This window comes from Trachinotus anak, unplaced genomic scaffold (genome assembly GCF_046630095.1).
Source record: "Trachinotus anak isolate AG129_WGS33_773 ecotype Australia unplaced genomic scaffold, CSIRO_AGI_Tana_v1 ptg000019l, whole genome shotgun sequence".
Taxonomy (NCBI): domain Eukaryota; kingdom Metazoa; phylum Chordata; class Actinopteri; order Carangiformes; family Carangidae; genus Trachinotus; species Trachinotus anak.
This window is the reverse complement of record NW_027273870.1, coordinates 3,458,834-3,481,145: the sequence shown is the minus strand read 5'-3', so window position 1 is coordinate 3,481,145 and position 22,312 is coordinate 3,458,834. Positions and strand designations below refer to the sequence as shown.

At 42.4% G+C, this 22,312-nt stretch overlaps 3 protein-coding genes across 9 annotated transcripts in view; all 3 read right to left on the bottom strand.

Moving 5' to 3' along the window:
• Positions 1–9,908, bottom strand: part of pnpla6 (patatin-like phospholipase domain containing 6) — a 31,098-nt gene extending 21,190 nt beyond the window's left edge. For all 7 annotated transcript variants that reach the window (XM_071504011.1, XM_071504012.1, XM_071504015.1 and 4 more), the window contains exons 1-9: positions 9,826–9,908; positions 5,715–5,803; positions 2,670–2,723; positions 2,292–2,379; positions 2,107–2,189; positions 1,835–1,926; positions 1,577–1,717; positions 1,144–1,303; positions 385–465 (exon numbers count right to left, since the gene is read on the bottom strand). In XM_071504011.1, the coding sequence (XP_071360112.1) occupies positions 385–465; positions 1,144–1,303; positions 1,577–1,717; positions 1,835–1,926; positions 2,107–2,189; positions 2,292–2,379; positions 2,670–2,723; positions 5,715–5,762 (747 nt within the window). In that variant the 5' untranslated portion in view covers positions 5,763–5,803; positions 9,826–9,908. The remainder of the gene's footprint in view (positions 1–384; positions 466–1,143; positions 1,304–1,576; positions 1,718–1,834; positions 1,927–2,106; positions 2,190–2,291; positions 2,380–2,669; positions 2,724–5,714; positions 5,804–9,825) is intronic.
• A 653-nt stretch (positions 9,909–10,561) lies between these two features.
• On the bottom strand, positions 10,562–14,596 carry LOC139636825 (ATP synthase subunit d, mitochondrial-like). The gene is made up of 6 exons (XM_071505184.1): positions 14,457–14,596; positions 13,112–13,242; positions 11,743–11,839; positions 11,223–11,294; positions 10,870–10,932; positions 10,562–10,746 (listed from the first exon to the last, which is right to left on the bottom strand). Exons 2-6 carry the CDS (start codon positions 13,231–13,233, stop codon positions 10,615–10,617), a joined length of 486 nt encoding a protein of 161 aa, XP_071361285.1. The 5' UTR covers positions 13,234–13,242; positions 14,457–14,596; the 3' UTR covers positions 10,562–10,614.
• Positions 14,597–16,635: 2,039 nt separating this feature from the next.
• On the bottom strand, positions 16,636–18,379 carry LOC139637097 (homeobox protein MSH-C-like). Its single transcript, XM_071505627.1, has 2 exons — positions 17,855–18,379; positions 16,636–17,198 (listed from the first exon to the last, which is right to left on the bottom strand). The coding sequence occupies exons 1-2, from the start codon at positions 18,273–18,275 to the stop codon at positions 16,786–16,788; spliced, it is 834 nt and encodes a 277-aa protein (XP_071361728.1). The 5' UTR covers positions 18,276–18,379; the 3' UTR covers positions 16,636–16,785.
• Positions 18,380–22,312: the final 3,933 nt, after the last annotated feature.

Sequence of the window (22,312 nt, the reverse complement as noted above, 5' to 3'; positions counted from 1 at the left end):
TTTTTATAGACTGTAAATTTGTATGTTTGTTCATGTGCAAAATAAGAAATCTTTATTGTTACCATCATTTTAACCTTCCTCATTTAAGACAGTTTGATATCACACTGATTCCCTCTAATTCATGCAGGATTTTAATTGAAATACAGCTAAAGATCAGTGTATGAGTCATGTGTATGCCAGTAAAGGAGGTTCGGTGGTGAGTCAGCTTGTGAATGTGACTGATGCAAGGAGAAAGGAATTTGTGTCAGGCAATGATTAGGGCCCGACCTCCACACCTTATTCCTTAAGGTGTGTAAATTATATGCACGTGTGTCTGTGTGCACAGGTGTGACACACCGCCTTTGTCTGTGCAGATTTGTGGGTGAAGTAAGGAGTGTGACGTACTGTGATGACATCCAGGATGCTGAGGAGGCTGTGGACGCTGTCTCCTGGGTAAACCTCCTTCACTACACTTTCTTTACCATCCTAGAAGCAGAGGTGCACACATCAAGCAACACAAACTGTATTACTGCCAAATGTTTTCTTAGAACTTGAGCAGCTACATTCAGGTTTACAGATATAGATAAAGCCTGAGCAGAAACCTCTGGCCATGTTCAGACCTGGCATTAACATCTGTCTCAGGTGATCCCATCACAAGTGAACAGCTCTAAGTTCAGGTGTGAGCACACCCAAGACACATTGAAGATGCATTTGATCTGATCACTCTGAGCACATTCAGAGGTGGTCTGGGCCACGTTCTTTTAGCAGTGTGAATGCAAATGCATCCTGGGCCACATTGAAGGGCCACCTCCTCAGCTGAATCTGATATCATGTTAAAGGTCCTTGAAACAGGCTGTAGGATACTTATTTGTCATTATGAGAGAAACCTTGGCTTACAGCCATGCCCCCCCCCCCTTAATGAGATTATCTGAGTCAAATGTTAATAGATGCTAATGAGCTGTTAAAGCCAGAACTCCCACAGTTAAGCCGATCAGTAGATTTTCTTCTCTGCTTGCAGGAATTTGCATCAAGTTTTCACTGTAACACCTATTAGAATATATATTCCTAGAATACACAATAAAGTGAATAAAGTGTCACATACAGAAAACTCTCAGGTAAACAGGATAAATGGGTTTGCATGCACACACACACAAGCTTGCGTACCATTCCAGTAAGGCACAATTCTAGTTTTCCATCCTGAACCACATAGATGCTGCTGTCAGGCTGGCCAGGCCTGAAGACGTACTCCCCTTGTTGGAACTGCAGAAACACCATGTGTTTACACAGCTCAAGGAAGAGCGGCTTCTCAAAGTGACCCAGCACACTGCAGTGAAGGACAAAAGAGAGGTTAGTTGGTTAGGAGGTGAACACACACCTGCCAGCAGGTGTACATATGAGCACCATTCACCTGTCAGGCTTTACATACTCATAAATGTGGGTCAGAGCACACACATCGAACAGGCATGTGTGTAGGAGCACGTGATTCAATGTTTTGTTACCAGTGCTGACCAACTTGGTAATGTGGGCCTTTCAAACACTGTGCGCTACAGTACACAATAACACAGTTACACAAACATCATACAGAGGATGAACTTACCGGACATTTTTGAGCATGTACAGCACCTCGGAGGGGAGGTGGGAGTTGGCCACATCAAATTCGGTGAGGTCTGCCTCCAGCACTGAGGGAGGGGGCTCCTTAGCCTGAAGGGTGGGCACCTCCTTCTTAAAGCGCAGGATCCTACACAAGTGAGAGACATGGAGACGGCAGGATGAGAAGAAGAGATGGGATAGCGTGCTAACCGCTAACTGCTCATGACAGGAATGGGTGTTGGGAAGAGTGAGCTTTTTGATGTACTTTTTGGCAATGTTGAGCATCTTCTGCTTCTTCTTGAGGCGTGGTCGAGAGGACGAGGATGTACCCACCAGGGAAGAGGTAGACTGGGAGACCTGTTGTGAAACGTGTTGGTTTAAATGTTATTCCCATTGGTATGGTATTGTTGGTGCATTACATATCATGCTGGAAAGGTAGACATGATAGATGACTCACTGTGAGTCAGAGCCAGCCCACGGTAACTATAATTAGTGGCTTTTGAAATGTTACCATTTGCTGTCAGCAAACACACTCACCTTACGCATGATCTTTCGCCCATAGAACATGACTTTGTCCCTCTTGCGGAAGCGGTATTTGGGCGCCTCCTGAGCCTCCAAGTCTGTTAAATATAAAAAAATGAATTAGTTAAGTTCTCATTTTTCCTGATTATGTATATATGTTCCCAGCACATGGTGACAAAGGCATCTCAGCATTTACTGACTTCGAAGCTGGATCCTGCGCAAGATGAAGAAGATGAGGATGGCGATGAGAACTATGGCGATGCCTGCACCAATCACCATCCCCACCATCTGAAGAGACAAGAACAAAAGGGGAAGAGAGTTGATGTGTGTACAGGGTCAAAAGTTGAATAATTACTGGCTGCAGCACTGAAATCATATGTATTTGAGTTTAAAAAAAAAAAAATTACTTAATTATTTCATCTGCTTGCTTGTGCTCTTTTTTAATTTTCATGTTTTCTAACTTAAGCAAAGGTGAAACTTGTATGGCAGTGATACAATCTCCTGCTGGCACGGCCCAACAGGAGCTCAAGTAAAAAGCAGTGAGAAAATATCTCAATGAAACCTCATTGCACACTCACCATGCTCGTCTGTAGTTCCTCCTCCACAAATGTCTTGATGTTATTGAACCCGTCCTAATGTAACAGAAAGATACAGAAACACATGACTAATCTGAAAGAGGAAAAAAAACTACCATATCACAACTTCTACAGCCAGCATGCAAACTGTTAAGAGGCTTGCCTGATAGCTGCTACCTCCTACAGTATATTCAGACTAAAATGCTGTGTGAGGCTTGGCCCAAAGGCTTCAATTCCACTGAAGTGTAATGGAATGTGGGAATTAGGTATTTCTCCCCAGAGGCAGGAATTTCTGGGCATCAGTGCCCGGGAACCAAGAAGAGAAGGGAATGGAGACGTAGCATTTTTATCTGACCTTCTCTCTGCTCATGTCCGTACATTTGGCTTCCAACTATGTTTCCCAGGTCTTTACTTCCAATTTTCACTCTGTTAGAAACTGTATACGACACTGAGCTTTGCTGCTCTGTTCCCTGTTTATAATAACTTTGCATAGACTCAACTATTTATAGACTCAGGATTCCAGGTGTAAAGCTCGAAAGGCAACATGAGTTCACGTGAATGGGAGAGATGGACAGATGGACGGATGGACAACCTGAAAACAAAATGCCTCTGGCTTCGGCTGTCGATAGCACAGAGGAATCAAATTCCCATCAGGCTGGTCTGGTCTGGAGTCCATGTGAAAGGCCACAGTCTCCAGTTCACACTGTGTTGAATATCAGGCTGAAGAGCTCCCCTGACCCCTTGCTTACTCTAGTGATGGGGACAGTCCAGTCAGGCTCTGAACAGTGTGTCCAAATCAAAACCAACATGCACCTCTGTGTTGTGTGGTTGTATTCATTTCAGTCAGAGATGTATGTTAGAAACAATATGCTCTGCTGCTGTGAGGGGATGAAACTTCTCTACATACAGACAAGGCCCATAGGCTCCGAAGAACATCTAATGAAAAGTGGTTGACCTGGAAGAGAACATGTGACTAAGCATGAAAGAAACTAAGAAAAAAGAAGAAAGGAAATGTCCTGGCGCATCGTCTTCCAAACAAGACATGGTATGAAGTTAGTACATGTGTGGGCTGTGTCTGGTGTTTGCAGGGTGTGATTTGTGAAAAAAAAAGGTTAATATGCCAGAATTAAATCCCCCTTCAGGCTAGCTTCAGTTAGCCACCTAGTTAGCTTCAGAGCGCGTCTGCTGGAGTAATCCTGACGCAGTAACACATAATAAAACCCCAGTCATCACCAGCAGACGCGGAGTAACAACCATACCGACAGTGTGATAGAAGTGAGAGCAGTTTTATGGTGCTTTCTCTGTGAGGGGTCCATAAACTTCAGACTGTGAAGAGGTGCTTTTATAAAATTCAGTACAATTAACAAAATCTTTAAATTTGTCTAGAATGGTTTACTGGTTAACCAGTAAACCAATAAACCAATGTGAATAAGCATCTGCTTATTCACATGACATCTACTATACTTCACTTTATAATGCAACGATTTGCTGACTAGAGTAATACAGCTGAAAGCAGCTGTACAAGATGGCGGACTGTGCGCTGTTTACGTGTAATGTTTATGCTCTCACATACGTTGACTCAGATTGTGCAGTGATAGGACCCGCTGTAAACGCTCCCTGGTGGTGTAACAGAAACTGATACCAATACTGAACCAATAGAAAAAAGTCCGGCCCGCCTATGGTGTAACTCATCATTCACTCAACTCACAGACTGAGGAATGGCGCTGGCCCGTGGCCGGTCCACACAAAAACAAGCAGCTAAACAGAAGAAGATCAAAGGAACCTACTCAGAGAGAGCAGAGTAGTTTTACTTCTGGCTTGATTAAGGAGAGTCTTTACTCATCAAAACCAGACTGTCAGTGCAGGGAGTGGAAAGATCCTGCAGCCAAGATAAGCTTGTTTGTTTTACTGCGTGTGTGTGTGTGTGTGCGCATATGTGTGTGTTTCACTAGCTAGCCATCAGATATACTATTGTAAGAGCAAGAGTAATAGGTTTTTAGTGTTCTGGCTGACAGCCACTGGGACCACATCTCTGTTATCAGTGGTTATTGATTAGTGTGTGAAGAGCTAAGAGTTATTTGGCAGTAAAAGGCCTAAGATGGACACTAGGGGTATTGACAGTGGGGCTGTATGGTGAGTGCACGGGCAACACGTGCACACAGAAATATACTTTAGCTGAAGGCTTCAAGCAGTACGCAGCTGAGTTTGTATATCAAAGCGTGAGTCTGAAAAGTGCACGTGTATGCAGTTGTGTACAGTTTTAAGGCGAAGGCTCGTAAAATGCTAATAGGCTGAGTGCCATAAACAATGGTTCACATGCTGCTCTGCATATGAGAACATTGTGTCCTGATATGATGGGGGAAATTATCTGTTTGCTCATATCAGAACAAAAATAATATGGTGCATCTCTATTTTTAAGCTAATACATTTATTTAAGTGTCTCCATTTATTTCCTTTTCAAATGAACTCTTTCCCATCTAAAATATTGTTACCCAAACTGGGGTAATTGGGTTCAGGTTCCCTACATTTTGTTATCTACAGCTTTGGGTCAAGGTCTGATTTGTGTTGTTAAAAGTTGTTTGAAAAGTAGGTGAAGCAGCGTTTGGTCGGAAACAAAGAGACAAAGACAGAGAGCATGAAGCTAATGGTCACCAATAAAGAAAATAAGATAAAAATTTTATGTCAAGGGAGACTGTGGCTGTCTAAACTGACCAATGTTGGGAAAAGTTGAAAAGGCAGATGGTTTGTTATTATGAGCTGCTATTGTGCTGTGTGCTTCTCTATGGCTGTGATTGGTGTAGTGTTATTGTCACTAAACATGTTAGCCAAGAGAAATGGTTTACCGGCTGTTATAAGCTACGGGCAGGTCATTGTGCCTTATTCTGTGTTTGGCCACTCGGGCTGTTTCCACATTAGTTTTTTTATTTGTGAGAAATCTAACAGGTAGCAGGTTTCTGTTTGCTAAACTAAGCATTTCTCTAAATGCTTTGCTTGACTCCATGTGTTTTATCATGATGCAAATAAAACAAACTAACTGAACAAACTGACCTCGGGGTTGTCTCCTGGGACCTCTTGTTCCGAGGTACTCTGTCCCATTGTAACCCTGTTTCTTCATAGGGATGGTCCATCAACGGCCACTGGAAACAAAGACAGATATTTCAACATTTCACACTAGGAAAAGCACTGGTGTAAATAATAAATTTAATGATGGCTGTACAGTGTTCCATTTTATTCCATTTAGCTGCTTCACTTTCAGGGTTATGGTATTGTGCATGGTGGATCACTGTCACACTATCATAGCTTACTGGGACACTTAAATGGAGCAGGGCAATTTTTAATGTTAGTAGCAACACCTGTTCTTTTTCTATTATAACAACCAAAATATCAGCTGTGAAACAAACCTTTTAGAGGCAAGAGGATGCTTATGTTCACACGTGCATAAACACGTACAGAAATGTAAATCTTGTTCCTGACTTTTCAGCTGCATCCGTGGAAAGATGCCCACCTTACTTGTAGGAACTCAATATCATTAAACATCCGCTCACCCCTCGGGACTCAGAGGAGTTTATGTGCAGCTTTTGCCCAACAGCTGGCTATTGAAGCCTTTCTCATTCAATGTGAACTACAAAATTACCTCAGCAAACGTTTTACTCCTATTGGGACAATGTCTTATTGTTACTATGGAAATGCGTGCAAACAAACAAACACTAAACTGCTCTAAGCTACTGCAAAACCAGTGAAGAGAAACCAGCAAATGTGGTTAAACGAGAAAGAGACTATATGAAGTTGCTAGCACCAATCTTGCCTAAGGGCAGAGAGGTCCCTTAGTAAAGTGTTTGTGTTCTTAGGTGATTGCACAAAACCATGATTAATCTCCCCTTAAAAATGATTTAACACTAGAATTACAGAATAAACAAATGAATGCATCCTGCAGTAGCAAGCTGCTGAGGACAGTCGGCCAGGCTTTTGTTTCTGTCACACAGCAGACTCTCTAGGTAACAGACAAAAACCTATCCAGATGGTAACTCCTTTCCCTCTTTTATCCATCCATCCCTCTCTGTTTACCTCCCTGAGGGATGATCTTCTTACTGTTCCAATAAATTGGTGCCCCTTCCATTGGAGATTTAGACGGAACATTTAAGGTAACACAATATGATGTGTGTGTGTTTATGTTGTTATGTGTGAATGTATGTGTTTTCACCAGTATACAACTTGATGGCTTTACAAGGAAAGCTGTGGAGGATCAGAACATTTTCTCCTTTGAGAGTCCCTGAACTGCCAGTCCCTTTAACAAACTGCTGCATTAACAAAATACTGTATTTTTGTTTATTGTCTTCCTTCCCCTCATCTACTCCTCTAAACACTCTACTGGGAGCAGCCGAGTATAACCAGAATCCTCTGATGCTCAACACTGAGCTACTGCACTGAAGTAGCAATGTCTAAAGTTCACCAAGGCCGGCAGCATACCACCTCCCTGCCCACATCTGCCTGCACAGACTGATTCAGCTGACACAGGCATATGTGCTGTAGCTGGGACAACAAGCATCATTCACTGTCGGTGGTCAAATAAACAGCTATGCTAGCTTAGCTCGCTGAGGTCCACCAATTTCCCACTCCTGCTGTAACGACTCTAGCAGAAAGCCGAGCTCGAGGGAGGGAAAACAAGACGGCTAACGACACAGACTCCATGTTTGCTGAAGGCATACAAAGTAGGGTACAGCACAAGCATGAAGAAGCATATAAACAACCCAGCGTCTCATGGCTAATAGACAAAATTTCACAACCATTTGAGAAAAGGCACCGGATAGACTGTAAAGATAGGCTGCTAGATGATTCATCAGATTAATCTATAATGAATAATGAAATAACTGTGTTGAAACAAACTGCACTGACGCATTATTTTCCTTAGTGTTTAATGGCATCGTGTTTCCTTATGGCAAAAACAATGCCCATCAGAACTTCCAAGAGTCGAAGCTGACATCTTCAAATGTCAAAATACTTTGTCAATTGTTTTTTCTGTTGACTAATCAATTAATCAACAAATCATTTTGGCTGTAATCTGAGGTTTGGTTACAAATAAAAACAACTATGTTTTGCACTGACTGTGTTGACTTCTGCTATTTGCACAACACATCTGTCAGTGATGCCAGTAATGTAGCAGCATTGTCCTGGCTACAGATAAATTAACAACACACAGACTGGCATCAGCTGCATCTTGGGTCTAATGCATTTCCTGTGTAATCTATAACATCAGTGACTGGGAGGGGGTGACTGAACTGCTGTATAGCTGAAATTCAATCAGTGAAAGGCTGAGGACGGAGTGTCATGTTACATGAAATAACCCTAAGGGACACACAGTTTCAAGACCATAATATAGAGTCTTTAGCATTAATATTGACTATTCTCTGTTCAACACTTATTTATGACTTCATTCTCCTATATTTATTCATATATATTAGAAATCGTGACTGATAATTAATTAATGGAAATACGTGTTGGACACGTTCACCTGACCTGCTAGATGTCTGTCATGTTAATGTTAGCAAATTAGCCAGCCATAATTTTCAAGTCCTATTCTCTTCTGAAAGCTGCCTGTTCAAACATTGAGCCTGGCTTGTGGATTTGCGGATGTGACAGCTATTCTTGCCCCTGGTGCTGTAACACATTTCTTCGTCTGTGTATTGTGCAGCAGCCTCTGTAACAAAAACTTTCACCACTCCAGATACGAAAGTTGACCAAAACTTGTTGCTACACAAGATGTTTGCCTCAGATCATCTCTCCTCGTCTCTTTATCGCCTTGTTGTGTGGTAATAATGCTGTAAGAGAAGCACAGGCCCGCTGTCCCCCAGAGATGAGACAGTAGCCAACCTCCTAGCAGTGCCTCCCTCAGCGCTGGCCTACTCCCATTGTTCCCTATGAACAATGGAGCTAGTGTGACTCCACTGTCCAGGGGCAGACCTGGGCTGACTACGAACACAACCATGTCTGTTTTCACCTAACACAGCACACACTGTAGGCCATGAGACTGACAATAACAATAACAACCCTGTAGGGTTATTAGTCCATGAAATTTGTTTGGACTGTAGGCTGGATATAATGATACAGTTTTTATGAACAGACAATGGCTTGGAAGACGTTTAACAAAAATTTACACAGACTAAGTTGAGACACAAGCTGGGTTGTCCTGTTTGACTCTGGGAGTCCAACCAAACTGTGACATTTCACTTCACACTTCACCTTTACAGACACATTTCTTGTGGGTCGGGAAAACAGGCGTTTCAGAGTAAATGAAGATAACAGCAGCCCTAACACAAAGTGCAGCAAAGCACTAACCAAGGTGAACCCCGAGGACGACATCAGCTCATGTTTCCCTCCAGCCAAAATAGTTTTGCATATCACGCACCCACAGAGGTGTTGCCTTACTGACCTCTCGTGAAGCGCCTGGCAGGATTGTCTGGTTGTGTTGTAAACACACCAAGCCGTGGACAGAATACTAAAAAACTCCCAATAAAACCCCAGGCTGGTCCGAAATGAAGCATACTGACACCAGTAGAGGGTGTCCTGATGCAGAGGCGCACCGTTAGCTAACGGGCACATGAAGCCTATAGGCGACGGGCTAATGCATAGTTAGGCCTTATTGTTTATACTCGGACCAGGCTGAAATGACTAACATCCACTTAGAGAAACACTGCGCGTTTAGAGTCATGTTTGTATTTGTATTTTGTTAGATTGGTGCGGTTGAAAACAGCGACACGACACGGTTCTCCGCCGTCCAGGGCAGAGGGCACCCGGCTGGCTCCCCCATCCATAACGTAATCTCTGCTGCTGGCTAGCGCTAATGTTAGCTAGCTGTCGAGGCGGCCCATGGCGGTTTACTGTGGGCATCATCACGCATGCGGAAGCAAAACAACTTCAAATGCTGCGACGACAATGGTTTGTGGTAATTTCTTGTTGTCTCGTTTTGACCTCCGCAGGAGTAATCTGACTAAGCTCCACGGTTATTGACACACTACAAGCGGATAGCTCCTGTTTTCAACACCGGGTTACTCGCCAGCGGTTCAGGAAAACCCCTCGGTAAACCACGCTGCCGTGAGCTACAACATGTCGTAATGAAAACATGCCATTTAATCATAGCTAGGTTTTTAAAAGAGACATTTACCTGAGCTGATGATCCCCAGTCAATCGTCACTGACTGTCAAATAACATACAACGGAAATCATCTTCCGTGAAGCCCCTCCTGTTTTACTTCCAACCAATCAACAACCGAGATGCTGTGACGCTGGGCCAATCAAAGCGCAAATACGGGTCGCGGTCCCGATGTCCCGCCCACTTTTATGTAAATAAATACTCGGCGTCCAATGAGGATGGAAGGAAGCAGCCAGGCGATCTATTACTTGTTAACGATAATTATTGACATTTTACCCTAATCTCCTCCATAAGATGCTGCACTTCTGTTGAGATGAGTAAATATTTAACCCACAATATGTGTTAATGTGTAATTCAAGATTTATCATTGAATGCGGTGAATAAGGTGATTACGTCAACTCTTATTTCACACACCTCTGTGCTCAGATATCTCAAAACTGCAGCTAATTTAATCACTCTCACTACGACCCATGCCTACTACAGAAGCACCTCAGCTAACACTTATCTTCCGTTCTACAGTGGTTACAGATTTCACTTGAGGAAAAACTAAAATAACACTATGGTGTGTCAAAATGTTAATAAAATAGTCATTTCATTTTAAATCAGTCCAACCACTGAGTTCACCCTTCAAAGTAAAACTACAGAAACACCGCCCCCTCCTGAGCACTACCTACAATATCACAAACTCACTGTTATTCAGATACACATATTTTGTACAAACATTTATCAAATAATGAAGTCATCAAACATTTCTCTTTAAAATACATAATTTTTATTGTGAGGTGATAGTCCAGTAATAGGATTACAGTTCGGAAATGGGCTTGTGGGGCCAGTAGGGATGTTTGGCCTTGTCCAGCTTTGTCTCAGGGAAGGTGCTGTTGAGGTCCTCAATGGTCATCTGATCGAAGGGGATCATGTTCTTAAATTTATCCAACTAAAATAACACACAAAAAAAGAACAGAGTGAGAGAAAGAAAGAACAGTAAGGTTTTTTTAAATGCAATTTCCACCAGGATGTTCACAAGGTATTCTAGCAACTGATGCAATTACAGTCTTACCTCTTGCTCATACTGGGCAATGCGGGCCTTTGATCCTTCAATGTAGGCCAATGCATTTTTGTTCTGTTAAGAGAAAAGTGAAATAATTATGTTTAGGTTTAAAAACAAGAGCAACAGCATTCTAGCTGTGGAATCTCTCTTCTTTGCATATACAATGTCTGTTTTAGCACATAATTTGGTTATATTTGGAAAATCTGTGCACATTCACAGTTTTCACCTTAGTTACAAAAATATAAACAAAGTACAACTGTCAGGTTTTATTTGACATTCACAAAATTTAAGACAATTTTCATTTTCTTAAATTAAAGCTGAATTTCATGCAATGAATGGATCTGTTTGTTGTAGTTACTTACAGCCTCAGTCTCCTGTGCATTGATGGAGTTTGTCTGTGTGTCAACAGGCTGAGGGATCTGCAGGGCTTTGAACTGTGTGTAAGAGGCACATATGAGTTACCACTGAAAGACAGATCAACAAATGCTGAAACTATCTCATGAAATATCCATCAAATAAGAATATTGTTGCAGAGGGAATCCTGTATCTTGCAGGTTGATACAAAGGAAAATCAAGCTGTACCCTCCCTCACAGTTGCTCAAACAAAAGGCAATTCCATGATTTCTATAAGTGACCAGGTAAAATTGGTCAGTCAAATCCACTAGATTCTTGCCTCCACAATGGATTCCAGGAGATTCTTTCTATGCTGAACCATTCATCTGGAATCAGGAGTGATCTTACATTATCTGGAAAAATCACAGAGCAACTGGATGCTCCTATAAAATTGTCCCACCTACAATTTAAGTAAAATTTGCTATGGGGGTTTCTAAACCCATGCCTTGCTGGGTGCATACATAATTCTCCCACAATGTTTGGGCTCACCTTCTTCTCAAACTCATCAACCATGCCAGCTTTGGCCACTGCACCCCTGTAGTAACTCCAGTCAATGGCTGCAGGAGTCTCTGGCAGGGAGGCTAGTCTGGTATAAGGAGAGAGGATGAAGTTTGGGTAGTAAGACAATGACAAAGAATAAAATTTATACCAAAAGTTAGCAAGACTGAGCCAGTGTGTTCATGAGTTGATTAAAATTTAAGACAAAAAAAAGATGAACTAAAGGGAGCAGCTTAATAGCTAGGTAAGTGTGTATAAGCCTAATACTCTAGAAAGATGATCAACTTTCAAGGAGACCACTTAATAGCCCCATGCAGTTTACTGATAATGAGGACCTGATAAGTTGCAGGAAAGAAAGAAGCAAAGAATAAACTGACAGACAGACTCATATGCATGCCCTGCTGTGGAGAGCAAATTACCAATAATTAAATACTGACTATTGCTGTGTGGTGATACAGAAAGGATCATCCACACAGAATAAACTGCACACTGTAAATAAAGATATCATATGCATAGACGCCCTTGTGATTTCCTTTCAACATATTATAAAGCCTCTCAGCCAGGTGAACACAGACACATAAGCCCTATTCAGACCTGGCATTAACAAGCGTCTGCTATGATCCAATCACAAGTGGCCAGCTCTTAATTCGTCGGTTCAGACCTGGCTTTAAAATGCATCTGCAGTGACCACTTGTGATTGGGTCTCACTCCCCCGCTTGATACGCAAATAAACAGGTATGCAGTTTTGTTTTTAGCCAATCTGACAGACAGGTCTGTTGTCAATAGGCATCTGTGTATGTGTGAGTGACAGCGCAGGGCACGGAGGGGGTTGAGCTGTGAAATACGGGTGTAGCCATCAGAAGTAGTGATGAAACTGTGTAGGGACTGCTTAGACCGTGTCAGAGGAGTCAGTAGAGTAGGCGCTCCTTGAATGTGACCAGGATGCATTTGCATTCACACTGCTAAAAGAATGTGACCACGTGTGTCCCAGACCACCTCCAAATGTGGTCTGAGTGATCAGATCTCAAACGTGTCCTCAATGTGTCTTGAGTGCACTCACACCTGAACTTAGAGCTGTCCATTTGTTATCAGATCACCTGGGACGGATGTTAATACCAGGTCTGAATAGGGCCTTACACTCCATAGCCCTGATATGTCCCATCCTCTCAGTGCATGGAAGATAACTTCACATCAGGTCTCTTTGACACATTTCTTAAATCAATGTTATCTTGCTTATCATCACTAAACTACATATTTAATTGCACTACTGAGAGCATGAGTGAAATTACCATGCTAAAAGACATAATTTGACTTATGTTGATCATTTCTTTCTAATGCCTGGAGATGGTGTATAACTAACTTGGCAGAGATGGCATCACTGCGAGTCTTCAGTGCGTTGAACATGCCCCTCTGGTTGGGTGGAATCCGCTCGGCAAAAGCCAACCAGTCAATGGTCTTCAGGGCTACACGACGACCTGCCATCCTGACTGTCTGAGAGGCAGAGGAAAATGATGTTTAGTCCAGACAAACCACAAACGAAAAGCATCAGGTTACATTTGGCTGAATATACATATTTTTTTCTATCTATAAATATAGTATAATATATAAGGTCATACACATACATACTCTTTTCTGAGTTTATCGTCTAATAATGTTCAGTTTTCATGAAAACTGTTGAAGAAAGTTCAAGTTCAAGACGTAATTGCTGATGGATTGTATTTTATCATAAGAAAGTTTTTCTACCTTTTCGTCCAACCCATTTCTATCAGTGAGGGTTTTCTAAATTTCATAAACACCTCCCAGGATAATGCAATACAACTGAACAGCTTCCAAAAAAAACGTTAGGTTGAATCAACACCTCAGTTTTAACACAAACTGAACATTACAACCTTGCTGAAGGAGGATTTATTGCAGGACAGATTTAAATTTCATTTGTTTTAACTAGATGGACCTAATTAATCAGACACAGACTGTTTATGTCCAAGGTTATATGTAACCACTGATAATATATGCATACGTGACAAGTGTCATAATGGAGATCCGCCTCTGCATATACATCATGTTATTTAGACTATGTAGAGATATGCATGGAGAGAATTACTGCTAACACAGTAATTAGATGTACATGACCTGAAGAAAATGTTCGCATTTTAAAAAATATGAAGCCTACAGATAGCAAAGACAAACAAAACTCCTATTTATTGCACTCTGAGATGTAATTTTATAATGCATTAACTTAATTCACTTTTAATGGCGGATTTCAGGCTCTGTCCGATGATGAGACAATATTAGGTCTGTGTTAAGCTAAACATTAAAGCAGCGTCGTCACGTTAAATTAAGTGTGAATAAACGCCATACGACTGCGGCAGCAAAATGACAAAGCATGATTTAGTAACTAAGAGAGAGAGAGAAAATAAAACCACAAATATGGCTAAAACTGATCAATGACACCAGGTCCTTGACATTTTGTTCAATTCAAGACCGCTGCAAAACCGGCTAATGGTAGCTAGCAGTGTTAGCTTGCTAGCCAAGGTCAGAGAAATCTCTCTATAACGCCAGGGTTTAATGACACCGAGAAAACGTAGAGTTCACATTTACATCGCCTGCACAGTGATAAATGTTTAGGGTGAACAAATAGCTATTTAAAGTGTTTCAGTATTTTAAGCTCTTTCAATCAAAACGGCCCGCTCCGCTAACGCACTCACCTCGCTGCTCCGAGTGTTTTCTGTGACAGGACGGAACAGCGGAAGTGACACTTCTTCTTCGGGTCCTGGAGCGGCAGCGAGTCCGCCAGCGCCCTCTGCAGGGCGGACAGAGGGGCTGCAGGGCTCTCCCCCGCCGGACAGGTCTGACATGCACAGCTGCTATATCTGCAGCTTCTGCAGCCTTATGGCACTGTGTGTTTCACTGTAGGCCTATATCTGCCACCGAGTGTTTAAATGGGATGCAATGATGCAAATATACCCTAAAGCAAACTATAAGTCATGTTTGTGGAATTTTATTTTGATAAGAGATACGTTTGCTTTAATTGGGTGCAAAAAAAAGGGGCAACGACATGAAAATGGGAAATTAGATTAAAAAATATAATGTCGTCCAATACTGGCTTATTTAATTATAAAAACTAAGAGTGAAAAGGAGTGAAAGTGTGGTCCACAGCAATGTAGTGTAGGCAGTTAATCATACACAATGAAACCACTTTCAAAATCGTCAGGACCAACAAAGACGGTTTTCCCCAGTTTTATTGAGCTGTAAATTTGTGCTCATCTCACCACATTTCTGAAACTTTATTTATGTGTTTCTGGCATGACACAGACTACGGTAGGTTACATACGTGCCCACAGCTGCGTTATATCTGACTTAGTTGAAAAAGACTGTTTTTTAAATGTTTTAATTTTGTAACTGGAAAGTAGCCTAGGTATGTGTGTGTGTGTGTGTGTGTGTGTGTGTGTGTGTGTGTGTGTGTGTGTGTGTGTGGGTTCAAGTGAAATAGATTTCTCAACAAATCTGTCAAATAGCAAGATACTGTAAATTGGATTAAAATGTATTTTCACCTAATGTGTTGAAATTTAAAACAAACGTGTAGCTACCATCCCAAGGAGCAGCTACACAAAGTGTCAAGACTTTAACAGAATTGTGGCTCACTGAAATGACCTCATTCGTTTCCAACCAAAATCTATTAGACAATTTACCGTCCATGTGTTTTATAGCCTAAGTAAATTGTACTCTATATGCAAATTTGAATCAAAACTGTGCAAAGATAATGGCACCGCATCGAAAAACTGCATGGCCCAATTATTAACCAATTTTCAAATTAGATAATAATAATAACTAGCCTATGTAAATGCAGGTCAAAGGTTTTTCTGGCAGCCATGGTTAAATCTTGGCATGCTTACCAAGGAAATCTAAAAAAAAATGCAGAAAAAACAAAAGAACAATAATCTGCAGATTACAATAATGTATCCTGACATAGTCTATGCTACCTTTTGTAATATATAAGTCATATTTCTTGGAGGAGCACTGCATATAAACCCCGAGAGGCCTAAAATGTAAACTACTAATGATTCAGATATGAAAAACAGTGAAGCTTTCAGACCATGTATAATGTTTATTTACTAAAATCAGTCTTTACAAGTAACTGAACATTTAGATAAGGTGATGTATGTACACAGTACAGATACAAAGATATTCAATAAATATCACTTTTCCTGCCGCTCTTCAAGCGAGGCTGCAGGGCTTTATGAACACTACACATTTTATTTACATTTACAGCAAAATTCCTCAAAGAAAATCTATTATCACTCCCACAAAGGCCGCGCTGAGAGTAAGAGAGTATCTAATACATGTGTTTTCTAAAATATCATTTTGCTCCATGTTTACAAAATATAGGAATTGTGACAGGAACCGCTGTAAGGGAATACAAACATTCAAACAGCAAGTCTGGAAAACTGCAGTTTTACCCGATGATGACAGAAAACAGTCAATGCTGAATGAGCAGAAAAACTTCAAGTGATACACTGGGCTTAAGGCACTGACACCATTTAAGTACTTTTCTGTTGCTTTTAAGCATTTTTTTTTTCATTTTTGCTCCGCTTCAGTATATTATTGCTTTCATGTCTGGACACACATTAAATGTCCAGTTTCCCAAACTACTGCGGAGCATGGTGGATGGACTGGAATGAGATATTTAAGGCATGTCGTGTAAAAACCTGACATTTACATTTGGAGTGTTGCCTAAACAGGCCTGTGAATCCAGAAGCCACTGGACACGATCTTAAAATGAGGACAGTAAGTAAACGCACTCAGTCCGATTACGCACACACTTGTTTATCAAAATGTGTCCCAAATTTTGATTTTCTTAAATTCTGGAGGTTAGAAAAAAAATCTCTGAACTCCAAATTGGAAATATAAAAATAGATGTAAAAGACGCACCATCCGCATTTTCGTATTGCAACCAGAGGATCAGATCATTTTTCTCTAAAAACCACACACACACACACACACACACACAGACACACACACCTAAACACAGGACTACTAAGACAGATAGTACATCCCATAAGTGACGGGTCCACTGAACAGTCCTGGGACCGGCAGACTGGGCCTCGGGAAGGCGTTTGACGGACCCCATGTTGGAGAGCCCATGTGCGCTCCGATAGGGAACGGCAGCGCGAAGGCGGGCAGGACAGGCTTGGAGGCCAGCTTAAACTTTTCCAACTCGGCCTCCTGCAGTCTCTTGGCTTTGGCCCTCCTGTTTTGGAACCAGATTTTGACCTGAGTCTCCGTCAGGTTGAGAGAGTTGGAGAACTCGGCTCTCTCGGCGATGGAGAGGTACTGCTTCTGGCGAAACTTGCGCTCCAGTGCCAGCAGCTGAGAGGTAGTGAAGGGCGTGCGAGGTTTCCTGTTGTTTTTGTGTTTCCTTAAAGTACACTGAGTTGGACTGGAGCTGCCTGTTAGAGAACAAATTGAGAAGAACAATTGCTGAGGTCAGATTAAATCGAAGCGTGATCATCACAGGAGGTAAATATATGAGCCTCCGAGATTAAAGACAAACATGATGCGGCTGCAATAAATTGGCTTTTCAATACTTTGCAGACAAATTGAGCTGCTGTGTCAACCTGCGTCACAAACTGATCACTTTCAGTCGTGCCATCGCGAGTTTCACCGTTAAAAAACACTAGTCATCATTTTTAATATCTGCTTGCAAACAGGCTATGACCCGCAAGGTTTATTTATTAGATGGATAATTATATAGGCTAAGAATAAAAGAAAAAAAACATTCTGGCAAAGAACTAATGCAGCAGCCAAATGTGCGCTTCGCATGCACAGTGGCACAGCAGTCTGTCATAATGCTTCTGCAGTTTGTTAGACACAGAGGGCAAAAGGCAAGACAGAAAATTACGCACAGTTTGTGGAACCATGGGACAACATTAATATGACTGTGACACAACAGCTACAGCACGGTTTTGTGTAACTATAGCCTAATACCACATGTATAGCCTGTTCTTGCAGCCCCTATTTTTGACAGTAAAAATGATGAATAAATGCAGCTTCTCTTTGTTTGGGAGCTCACAAAACTCCTGCAACAGCGGAGGGCCGGACTTACGAGGAGGAGTAGAAAAGGAGGACGTCTGGAACCAAGTGCTCTGATCCTTCTCACAAAACTGCGGACTGTCCTCGCTGGAACTACTGGAAACACCCTGCGAGCTCTCCGCGGAGCCTTTGCTCTCCGCGTAAAAAGTCCTTGGAGAGAACTGCGCGCCCTGCGTCGTCTCGGGCTTGGGCAGGACCAGAGCTAAATCTGAGGGGGGGTAAGAAGTCCGACAGGTGGTCTTCTTGGAGATCAACGACTCCACGCTAAACGGGAGGCTGCTCCGCTGCAGTTTGTATCCTTTCTCAGTGGTCATGTCTTTAGGCTGGAGTTCCTCTCCCTCCGTGTCCGTCTCCTCCTTTTGATGAAGCTGTTTGGCGTCTTGGGACGGCGACCCCTGCGCAGGATTCATCACGATACAAGGGGATGGGGCCATGCACCTCCGTGTGGCCCGTTCAGAGGAGTGGAGCAGCCGAGGTGTACAGTGTCCAATGTGCGTCTCTGCGCTGTGTCAGCGGTGCCCGGTAGCCTGTACGCGCTGGACGGGGTCGTCTATAAAAGGACAGGGGCTGTCCCCCCTCCCCGCTCCCACCAATCAGCTCGTCAGGTTGGGTTCGTGACGTCTGCTAGTGCGGTTTTGATTGGCCCGTTGCCTTTGAAGGGAACATCAAGAGGCCTTTGAAAGGAAGGAGAAGTTAATCATACAGACCCCATGCGGCGCAGGGCTATTGATGGCTCTCACAAAGTAGCTTAGACCAATTTTAGTGCAATTAACCAGTGGGGAGGACTCTCTTGACCATTTACATCCATTAGCCGGGCACTCTGTCGGTACTATTCACTGAATTATCCTCCTACTGTAAAGCTGAGCAGCAACTAAAGAGTCATGTCAATATCAAAGTGATACCTTTACCAAAGAAGAAAGAAAAACCAAAGAGACAAGTGTGTCAAACTCATATCAGGTTGGAATTTGCATTTGGAAATAAACAGACTGTATCCGCTGGAGTCTAAGAATGAAAACGAGTGAAATAATTAAACTGAAAATGACATCAGATGAGAAAACGCCGGCAGCCAGGGCAGAAATTGGTTAGGTAGCCTGTGAGTGTCGGTCACACAGCATTACTGCAATTTAAGGCCTGTCATGAGCTCTTCTCGCTGCACAATAGCCTCAGTTGAGAAGCAACAGGCGTTTTCTTTCTCCAGGTCATACTATTTGATAAGCCAGACAAGTTGTGTTTTGCAAGGCGCCAGGCTCGGCAGGATGAAAAAGGAAGATACCTCGGGGAGAAAAGGCAACGGTTAACTCCACTTAACCAATTGTCCTCCAAATATTTCATAGTCCTGTGCATGGAGCTGCGAGGAAGCAGGCGCTGACAGTTAACTGTTTCACGTCTGAAATCAGTCACAGCCCGTTTAATTCCCTGTGGCATCTTTTATTAAAATGATCAATAATTTAATTTCTTAACACCATCGTGGACACAGGGCGACAGGAGAAAAATAGATTCTGCTAAGTCTGGAGATAATTAAGTCGAGGCAGCTTAAATGTGAATTTATTTGAAGGAATCATAGGACTTTTTTTTTATTTTTTTAAATTCATTATTATGCTCAGTTATTAGTATTTACAGCGGCCTATACGACCTGCTGTGATTACTACAGGTTGCTTTTCAAGACAATTACTGGCAAATGAAGTCAGTATTAGTATCAGTGCTACAGTATAAATTTAGTGTGTTACAGATAAAAGTCCTGCATTCAAAAGTTCACTTGTGTAAAAGGTACAGAAGTATATTTCTCAGAAAAATGTACTTAAAGTGATTATTTTGCAGAATGGCCACACGCCCTGTTACATTATCATATTTATTACAGTACTGCATAATTATTACAGTTGCACAAACCCTAACCCTTCAACCAATGTTACCTACTTTATAAACTGTTAGAGAATTAAGTTTATAATAAATAATGATATTTTAGCAGCTGATCATGTGTTTTAACAATAAAGTCAAAGTACTCAGTGACTAAGACACATGTAGTGGGATAATAAGTACAACATTTACCTGTGGTGTGCAGTGAAGTTGAAGTATAAAGTGACATAAACATGGAATAATCTAGAAAAGAAAAGAAACCTACAAATTTTACTGTATTTAATAACTGAAATTTGTCACTTTCTTTGTCTCATACTAATTATTTGCCTCCAGGAGGCTCAACGCTTTGCAATGGGAGACGTAAAATCCCTCAAACTTCGTGATTCATAATCTAAATTCTTCCCTTTCAACACGTCCAAGCAGCAGGGTGCGGCCTCCTGGACTTCATCAGTCCAACCCAACACAAGACCTCACTGAGCAATAATCAACACGACCCAGTGATAGCGGTCAATCCGAGGAGCTAAGACCCCGACCCTTCCACCTTCTTCTACGCCACTAAATTACTTTATTAGCCCCCTTCGTGCTTAATTATGTTACTGAATGAAACAATGAGTAATTAACCCATCAGACTTGCCTTGTTCAGTAACCACAAGTAATTGGTTATGTATTATAGCCCTGTCATATGACGGTCACACAACTGAAATACGTCTACAACAAAAAACAGACAATTGTTGGACTGATAGACTTCGTTACTGAGATCACTGATGGTCGGCCTCTTGACAGCCCTCAGGTGCAAAGAACAATTTACCCCTCATCAAGTGAGAGGCCCAACTTTTGGCTGATGATTCAGCCTGAGTAAATCCTGATGTTGGGTCCGCTACTTCATTTCCTATCTGACAAAGCCAGCCCTCTGTCTGCTCACACAGTGGGGGCCTCTTGTCACCCACCTGGTTTGGGTTTAAATCCCAGCGATGGTGCACCCCTTCCCTCTATCTCATCTCCATAGTGTCGTGCAAAAAAAGGGATGAGAGTCGGGCCTGTGGAGTGCACAGACCCATACAGGCCTTCATCCGATACAGGTACACCCAGAGATAGAGCTACACAAGAAGTACAGTTACCTCTCCTCCCCTGGTGTTTGGTCCAGTGTATTTAGCTTCGGGCCCCCTCTCCCCTACCCCAAAAGACATTTTTGTAACAGCATGCAGGCGAGTGAACTGTGTCAGAAGGTGTTAGTGAGTTTGAAAGCAGATCTGTCCTTCAAGGTCGGTGCGAGCGCCATGGGAAGCGCTTTCCCCTCAGCTGGCACCAGAAATGAGAACTTTTTCACATGTATGTGCGGGGGCCAATACTCTCATGCATCGATGAAACCACTTAAGCGGTTCATAAAGTGCACGGGCCAAGTGGCGACACTCTCACAAGCCATGTGAGAAAACAATTTCACGTGCTTTTAAGGTGATTCCCTTGTCACATTTTTGCCTCCCTGGTCTGAAGATGATCCAGTCCGTCTCTAAATGAGTCAAGGCTGTGCAGCAGTTGATGAACTCAGACTCTGCGGGAGCTCAGGTGAGCTGGCGTCCGTCTTCCATCAACAATGTGTGAATTCCCTGCTGTAGCGAGGCCCTCCGACAAACAAACAGATCATTTAGGGGAGTGAGCGAGCTGTGGAACCCAATCCCTGTGAGACGTGTCGACAGTGGCACAAAGACCTGTAGCTACAGGCCTCAACGAGATGGACACTTTGCTGACACGACATGAGCGCAGAGAAGATAGGGACAAGTGAGTGTACTATTCTCAGCATCACTTTGCCCTCACTTCTTTTTTTTGTTGTCTTACATCGGCAGAGGAAGGCCCAAACATTGTGGTAAAGTTGCGCAAACAGCAGTAACATTTCTGTGGGAAAATTTAGAAGCAGTTAACCATCTGTCTCATTATTATTATTATTACTATTATATTCATTTTCTGTCTCTGTCAACACCTTGACTCGCTCGCCTTCCTCACATAAGGTGACCAGCTTGGCAATCTTCATTTAACAGCAGTTTAAATAGCAGTTCTTTGGGTTGCTCAGCGCTGTGGAAAAATATCTTTGACCTTTCATTTGACTTAACAAGTTGATCCAATCCACATCAGACTGGCTTCAATCCTGCACTTAAACGCTGGTTTGACATTTTCTGCCAAAGCCACTTCCTCTTGTGGCATCCGAGTGCTCTGTGTTTGAATGTTGGGTAATGAGGGAAATATTCTTGCCACGCTGAAGCGAATGGAGCAAATTGCCTTCATCATGGCTTCTCTTTTGGACTATAAAAAAGCAATCAAAGGATGGAGTGTCCTGCGGCGTCATAGTTGCTGTTTTTGACTGAAACCTAAACACAACAGGGTTTATTTCATTTGTCTGTGGTGGTGGGAGCTGCATTTTGAACTCAAGCTGAAATTAATATTCGCTACTGATGGCTACATTTTTAAATAATATCTTTAACACTGCTCGCCCTTCTGGTCTCTTCAAAAACAGACGCTTCGGTTGAGAAGGTTCCTCCTGAGCTCTGCTGCCAATAGAAATTGTTCAGAGGAAAAACCACAAGAGGTGACAATGCAGTTGGCAATTTCGTCTGGCTTGCCGTCG

Coding starts and splice junctions, on each gene's coding strand:
- LOC139636825 (XM_071505184.1), bottom strand. CDS start 13,233: ATGGCAGGTCGTCGTGTAGCCCTGAAGACCATTGACTGGTTGGCTTTT. Junction 11,840..13,111: donor AGTGATGCCATCTCTGCCAA/GTTAGTTATACA, acceptor TCCTTATACCAG/ACTAGCCTCCCTGCCAGAGA. Junction 11,295..11,742: donor TTGATGAGTTTGAGAAGAAG/GTGAGCCCAAAC, acceptor TCTTACACACAG/TTCAAAGCCCTGCAGATCCC.
- LOC139637097 (XM_071505627.1), bottom strand. CDS start 18,275: ATGGCCCCATCCCCTTGTATCGTGATGAATCCTGCGCAGGGGTCGCCG. Junction 17,199..17,854: donor CTCCTTTTCTACTCCTCCTC/GTAAGTCCGGCC, acceptor GTTCTCTAACAG/GCAGCTCCAGTCCAACTCAG.